The sequence below is a fragment of the Macrobrachium nipponense genome, chromosome 41 (assembly GCF_015104395.2).
Source record: "Macrobrachium nipponense isolate FS-2020 chromosome 41, ASM1510439v2, whole genome shotgun sequence".
NCBI classification, from domain to species: Eukaryota; Metazoa; Arthropoda; class Malacostraca; order Decapoda; family Palaemonidae; genus Macrobrachium; species Macrobrachium nipponense.
The window spans coordinates 26,907,163-26,915,341 of record NC_061102.1 but is presented as its reverse complement, the minus strand read 5'-3'; the positions used below and the strand labels follow the sequence as shown (position 1 = coordinate 26,915,341).

The following is an 8,179-nucleotide window of genomic DNA, read 5'->3' as shown; positions in this document are numbered from 1 at the left end:
AGACCGAAGGTTTGTTTCATATATGAACAAATGACAAATTTTTAATCTATGTATTTTTCATAACTAACAAACCTGTGGTCTTAACATACAAAGGCCCACTTCTAACCACCTCTCTAACAACTAACCTGGGTTGGAAGAATAACTAACAGGATCACGAGTTAAAGAGCAGGTATGTGGGTGACAAAGCACAGATGCCAATAGTCCCTTGCGTACACAATTTTTTAACCGCCGGTTTCCAGCTGGCACTAAGTTATTCTAGTGTTGAGACCGAAGGTTTGTTAGTTATGAAAAATACAAATTGATTAAAAATTTATAATTTTTCAGTAAAAAATGATTCATAAACCTTTGGGCAGTACATATACAGATTTCCTTGGCAATTGCAGACCTTGTGGTATCTAATATATTTGGCATTTACCTCAAACTATAGTTCTCTCACTCTTACGTGTAAAAGAGTAAAGATGGTATTTTAATGAACTGTCATCCCAATCTTTGTTAGCACAATATTGTAATATATAAGTATAACCAGTTTTTATGTATTGTGCTTAGTAGAGAGAACAACTCAGTTGCCACAATCAGGTCATTCTTACAGAAAAGACTCTTGATCCAGCAGTCTGCCTAGATCTTTGGAAATAGCGGGGAAGACCGATGATTGACTTGTTTGTGACCGCCAAAAATCATCTGCTTCCACTTTATTGCTTTCCAGTGCCGGACCCAGTGGCATGGGCAGTGGATGACATGCTTCTGGACTGGTCAAAAAAGGAACTTACTTATGCCTTTCCACCCCTAGGAATGATCAGGGAGATGTTACAAAAGTTGCAGTCACACGAGAATGTGTTAATGATCCTCATAGCCCCTTTCTGACCTCTCAGGGAATAGTTTCCGGACCTGATAAGTATTTTAGCAGATTTTCCCAGGTTACTCCTCCAAAGGCGAAAACTGCTCAGACAGCCGCACATGCTTATCTACTTTGGTTCTGACAGTGTTCAAACTGTCATCCGATTTCTCAGAGCAAAGGGTTTTTTGAGAGCGTTTGCAGAGGCGATCTCAAAATGTAGAAGGAAGTCATCCTCCAATGCTTACCTGAACAAGTGGAACATTTTCCAAGCTTAGTGCAGAAGAAATCAAGTCTCTTCTTGAACATCTGTTACAGAGATAGCTGATTTTCTTATGTACCTAAGGACGTCTAGAGGATTGTCTTCTTCTCCAGTCAGAGGATATGGGGATATGCTAAGCTCTGTATTTAGACACAGAGGATTAGATTTGTCTTTGAATCAAGACTTATCAGACCTGATTAAGTCTTTTGATACCTGGCAACGTAAGGAAGCTCAGTAGGTATCATGGAATTTAGATGTATAGTCCTGAAATGGCGCTCTCGTCCTCATTTTGAACCTCTAGCTTCTGCCTCACTCAGGAATTTGACCAGAAAGACACTTTTCCTGATTGCCTTAGCCTCGGCCAGAAGAGTTAGTGAAATTCAAGCCCTAGATAAGAGAGTTGGTTTCTCTAGTGGAGATGCTTTAGTCTCAATTACTTAAGGCTTCCTTGCTAAGAACGAAAATCCTATCAAGAACTTGTCTAGCATAGTAGGAGTGGGAGATGAAGAAAGGACTCTTTGTCCAGTGAGAGCTCTGAAGTTTCACATTCATAAGACTGAAAACATTAGAGAACCTTCCAGTAGCTAGTGGTGCTCTGTTAAGGACTCCTCATGTTCTTTCTCCAAGAATGCCCTTTTGTTCTTTCTTAAAGACCTCATTCAGGATGCCCATTCCCAGATAGCAGTGTTTGCTCTACCTTTATTGAAGGTAAAAGGCTCATGAGATTAGAGCAGTGCTACATCTCTGGCCTTCAGATATAATCTTTTGTAAGCTTCCATTCTCCAATCCACATACTGGAAATGTAAGTCAGTCCTTTCAAATCATTATATTAAAGAAGTGGAATTGATTTTTAATGATTACAGTACCTTGGGTCTGTTTCACGGTGGCTGGTGATGTAATGGGAGAAGAAGCATAGGAAGCATTCCTTCCTACCATACTCTTTGCCTTAGAAACTGTTGTTGAGTCGTAGGGGAGTCCGGGTGTACTTGGTACTGGATACCCTCCAGAATCATTGTCAGGGTGGTGGTTTTTAATTGTATTTGGTGTAGGTAGTTTTGTTGGTATTCTGGCTTTGTTGTTGTTCATTGTACTGCACCCAGGGCAGGGACAATGTGCTTTACTAGCGCTTGGTGAATTCCTCGCCGTAAGGCCCCCACGATGTTGTATGTGACCCTGATCTAACACCACACCTCTACTAGTTGAGAGTGGCAGCACCAGAGGCGGTTTGTCTGCTATAACTCTCTTAACAGGTAAGGAAACAACCAGCATTATGTTAATACTGGCAAGATTTTTCTATTTGCATGTTTTTATCAATTATAATTGCAATTGATTTTCATCCATGAATCTTTCCTCGCAGCAATGTGCAAATTAGCTATATAATTACTTGATAAGTTACTTGGATAAAAATGATATTTTTATTATAATGTTTCATTTATACTTAAACAAGTAATTACAGAATTGAAGCCCACCCTCCTTCCCTCTCATGGATGATGAGGCATAAATAAAATTGAACTACTTTACCAAGTTGTTTGCCTATTCCCCAGTATTGAGTGAGGTACTGACTTACACTGAAACAAAAGAATGGCTACCGTGATTTTCAAATTTTAGCTACCGGTACTTAGAAATTACTTGGTAAGTATAAATAAAACATTATTTTATTATAAAAATACCATTTCATTAGATTAAGGTTTGCTAAACTGTGTTGGGTTGCAGACTTTTAGAAAGCTGTTCCACAGCCTCTATGCTATTCATTCATTTTTTAAAGCTAGGAATGATTCCTCCTATGACTGGTCTGGGTCAGGTTATTCATGTATATTTTCATAAAACTAAGGATTTCCGAACAAAGACTAGGTAGCAATTATTCACTTGCCATGTTTAGGGCTATTGACAATGTCTTGGAAAAAGCTGCTCAGATTGAGCTTCAGATACATGAAATCATGGAACTTTTATTTTCCTTACTTTATAAGAGACCTTCATATCACCTACATTTTAAAAATAATCTGGTTATCAACTATTTTTTTTGTGATTGTCGTGCACTTTGATGGGCCAAAGTAATTTTATTTAAGACGGTACTACTACATTTTGTTTAGGACATGTAATTTCTAAGACTTGATAATTACAGCAGATGAAGGTGTTGCCAATTCAGATGGGTGTTTTGCCCATGGAAATCATCCTAATCATATGATTAAGCATCTCATTATGAGTGACAAGATGTTATTTTATAAATTTGAGGCCCAGTCCTGTTCTTGACCCATGTTCCTCTTTGGAGCCATGGGTTCTAAATGTTTCTCCTTCCCAGTAGCTTCCACTCATTCGTTAAGTATATCTTAGTTTTACCAGACCACTGAGCTGATTAACAGCTCTCCTAGGGCTGGCCCGAAGATTAGATATTTTTACATGGCTAGGAACCTATTGGTCACTTAGCAATGGGACCTACAGCTTATTGTGGATATGAACCACACATTATATCAAGAAATTAATTTCTGTCACCAGAAATAAATTCCTCTGATTCTGAGTTAAGCCCCCTCATATTCCATTTGGGTCATCAGCAGCTCGGCTCCCTCTCACCTAAGTATCTGTAAAGACTATGTTGAAAGAATGGGTTTTTAGGGAAAGAAATGCAGTTTTGAAAAGAAAATTCAATAAGATAAACTTCCCAGCTTCACCATTTTTCAAAGGTATTTGGATTACACATAGAAGCAGACACTTGGGAACCTGTGAAAACTACAATTGCTACCCTAACCTACTGAGGACAGCAAATCTGAGAGATGGCATGTTTGAGTTTTGTAGGGATGTGCAAGTACTCTGTTAGAAGTTAAGGGTATTGGGAGTGTTAATTTTATAAGAAAACTTAAATTTTTATTTATGTATGGTACATATTTTAAATTGCTTCAGGGTCATGTGAGTTTTAGCAATTTCCTGTGAGGAATCAAAGTTTTTCCAACATTGTGATTAGTAAGTAAGAATGTTATACCTATATTGAGATATGTATACAAAAATTTGAATAAAAATTAAATTGCTAATGGAGTGGTGAGCATTGTATTATAATCTTTTTTGTTAATTAGATTGGCAGAATGTGAGAGAAAATTTCTGATGCTTGAAATTAAGTGAGGATATAAATTTCTTGTATCTTTGTTGCAGGTACCATCAGAGCCCAATGCAGGAATTGCTCCCCTGCCTTACCAGGATATACCCTCATCAGTTTTAGAGAGTCGTCATAATTTTGGTAATCTTGTCATGGCAAATAAGAATGCAGATGTTCTTACAAATTCTGGCTCGAAATCAGTAGTTCCAAGGAATTATTTTAAGTCTCCAGGTTACTTGTCACCCATTGCCCTCAACTCCTTGCAGATTAATAGGGCAAAGTTTCATCCACAGATACAAGAAAAATCTAAGTATAAAACAAGTGATTCAATAACATTTAACTTAGAATCTGATGTAACCCAAAAGAATAAAAGGCAAATACGATCCCCAGTGTCACCTGATGACTCAGGCTCAAGTTTTAGAAGTAAATTGCAAAAGGTGTTGGAAAATATTGAGAGTGGTGAAAGGACTATAAAGGAAGAATTTATGACTGCTCTGTCTTCTTTGATAAGCAATGCTTCTAATGTTTTGAATGGTACGGGTGTGGGAAGTGAACCAGAAATGAGTCAGATTAATGATACAGAGAATATAAATTCTTTAGTGACTGAAGATGTAACAGATACATCTTCATTCATTCCAATTATATCCACCACCAAGCAGCCCACTGAGTATGTTACTTTGAGTGATGAAGTGATTCTTAATGGCGTTTTAGATAGAGTTAGTGGTGATGAATTTGATGACATTGAAACTGTTCCTCAAGTAACAAGTGATTATGTCATAAGTGATGACATTGACTATCATGGTGTGGATAATTCTGGGTTTACTAGTAATGATGTTTTGAAAGTAGCTGATGGTGCAAATATATTGGAGAGTGAAGATTCAAGAGGTACAGAAATAACTTCTAAAATCAATATGAATTATCACAGTTTTACCAGTGATACTACTGTGACTGGTGGTAATACATTTTCTTTTAGTGATGGTGCTGAAAGTAATGTAATTACCAAGACAGAACTGCCTGTAATGTTTCACGACCAATCCACTTTAACTACAGACTTTCCCTACAGCACTGAAAATATTTTACGAAAAGCTAATTTTCATATTACACAAATGCCTATGTTGAAACCTACAAACATTACTAACAGAGAACATTCACAGGTTACTGAAGAAACACCTCTTTATCATCACAGCCTAGGATTGGTGGATAACAATAGTTCACTATTAGAAGAAACTAATGCAGTTTTACCTATATCTTTGACAAGTGAAGCAGATAGTGATAGTGATGAAGATGCGTTGCAGGCTGATCCATATGCTTATATAGTACAGACTACAGACTATCCATTACGATTGGATACTAAAGAGAATCGAACTTCTGCTTATAACATATTTAAAAAGTTTGTTGAGAGTTTATCAAGTGACATTTTCACAGAAGGCCCTTTGGAAAATATACTTAAAGAGAAAGGACTGACTATGCATGAAGTAATGAAGATTCTTTGGAGTGACAAATCATGGAATGACTATTTGGGTCAGCAAAGGTTAAAAGAAGATAACAAACTCCACCTAAACATGTCAGAAACTTCTACTGTAACAGGAAGTACAGATATTCAGTCAGAGAGTACAAGTGTATACGAGTTGAATGGTCTTGTCCATTTAGGGGATAGTTATGATAAAGTTACTTCACATATTATGAAACCAGAAACCGTCTCATCTCATCCAGGAGAAAATGTAAGCAACCAATCACGAAAAGATAAGGTGTCCTCTCATACCAGTGATCGGGGATTACCCAATATGGAATCAATTCCTTTGCCTGTAACTGAAATTCAGGCTGTGAACACCCCAGTTCAGGACAGTGGTTTAGGTAATAATTCACAGTTTTTTAATTGGTTTCAAAAACTAAAGGCATTATTGGATGATTATTCAGGAAGACAAGATCAGGATAAAAGTTTTTCTGAACATTCTACTATGACTCCTGTGCCTGTCACATCATATTCAGAAATTTCTTTATTTGATAAATTTGTTAATTTTCTTGGAACTAGAAAGTCTCTTTCAGGTGATAGAGAAAAGAATAATTTGGATAGAGAATATGAAAGGAAACCATCAGTTCATTCTCAACCATTTTTGGATGACAGTCAAGAGCAAGAAAGTACTACAAAGGAAAGTGAGTAGTATATAAAAGTTAAGTTTAGTCAGTAACAGCTGGAGTTTAGTTTTTGAAAATTTAGGCGAGATATTGAATTACCATAATATTTGATAGCATTTAAGGTGTGGAGGCATATTAGATGCTCCCCTAATTTGGCAGGACATTTTCAGGAAGTAGTTTATAGTGTACAGGTGTACAGTCCCTAATCTGAAATATGTTGGAAAAAAGAAGTACCTCAAACCTGTCGAGCCAAAAATAATTTTCTGATGAAACTGGAAAAGGTAAAACAGAAAAAACCCTGTAGGGGGTTAGTGCCATTGGTGGACCTCATGCGGTACACTGTAGGCATTACTTAAGGTTCTTCGCAGCTTGCCTTCGGTCCCTAGCTGCAACCGCTTTCCTTCCTTTTAGTGTACCTCCTTTCATATTCTGTCTTCCATCTTACTTTCCAGCCTCTCCTAACACTTTATTCATAGTGCAACTGCGAGGTTTTCCTTTGGTTACCCTTCAAACCTTTTACTGTCAATTTCCATTTCAGCGCTGAACGACTTCATAGGTCACAGTGCTTGGCCTTTGGCGTAATTCTATATTCAACTCAGCTCAAAACAGAGGGAAAAAAGTAGAATGGGGTAGAGGGGCTTTGGAGATGATGCTGGTACAGTTGAAATAAGTATTATAATGTTGTGTGTCAGTATTGTTAGGGATTTATAGAGTAGCTGATGTATAGTCAGGGTTACATGGTATATTTAGAAGCCTTTGAGAACAGTTGTATGTCTGTATTTCTGATTTTTCTGATAGACAAAGTCCAAGAACATTTGCGTATTTTTAAAGTAAGCTTGTGTTTGTAATGTTTAGATTAACAGTTTGTGGTGTTTATATTAGCTGATATCTCTCATATATATATATATACAGGCAGTCCCCGGGTTACGACGGGGGTTCCGTTCTTGAGACGCGTCGTAAGCCGAAAATCGTCGTAAGCCGGAACGACGCTTGGAAATATGTCTAAACTAATAAAAAGTTATAAAAACCTTACTTGTAATCCTTTGGTTACACTACATGTTGTTTCCTGTAGTTTTATGTACAACCTGGAGTTATTTTCATAAAAGAATGCTGGTTCTTGAAGGTAAAAACTATTGTAATCCTCTGGTGACACTACATTCTTGAAGTTTTATGTACAACCTGGAGTGATTTTGCAAAATCTTGAGGGCTACAAGAACAGCTGATTACTATTTACGTATCATATAGACTAATTAAAGTAAATGTATCTTTAAATAGGCTTATATATTAGTATCAACAAAACATTTCCTGCCATGAGTCAGAGGCCGTTTAATGAAACGAACACTTCTCTGTCCTATCTGTTCAGAAAATAAACGTTACGTCAATACCCCGAGAACCATTGTTGCCAAAGCGTCTCTTCTCTCTCTCTCTCTCTCTCTCTCTCTCTCTCTCTCTCTCTCTCTGATCAAATTACATTGGAAACTTGACATACGATTGCCCTAATATACGAATGTTTTGAGATATAACAGAAAATTTGCGAAAATACAAGCTTTGGATATACAACGAAATATTTGAGATACGATTTTGCGATGAGTGTTAGTTGTATAGGCGACCGATAAAATTGGCGTTCAGTCTGTTGTTTGGTGGTTGCTGCATGTTAACACGTTGTTGTTTAGTTCGTTGTTACTTGCGCCTATTTTTCGTGTTATTTTGTCTATTTTATTATTACCATGGGTCTCAAAGCTAAAGACAAAGCAGGTGATCAAAGAAAAAACCCAAGAAAATGCATTTCGATGGGAAGCAAAACATGAAATTATAGCAAAGCATGAAACGTGGCGTTCGTATCGTCGATTTGGCCAAACGAGGT

At 37.1% G+C, this 8,179-nt stretch overlaps 1 protein-coding gene across 1 annotated transcript in view; it reads left to right on the top strand.

Moving 5' to 3' along the window:
- Positions 1–4,217: 4,217 nt before the first annotated feature.
- LOC135212632 (mucin-3A-like) overlaps positions 4,218–8,179 on the top strand; it is a 9,961-nt gene continuing 5,999 nt past the window's right edge. The window contains exon 1 of the mRNA XM_064246224.1: positions 4,218–6,333. Coding sequence (XP_064102294.1) covers positions 4,332–6,333 — 2,002 coding nt within the window. The 5' untranslated portion in view covers positions 4,218–4,331. The remainder of the gene's footprint in view (positions 6,334–8,179) is intronic.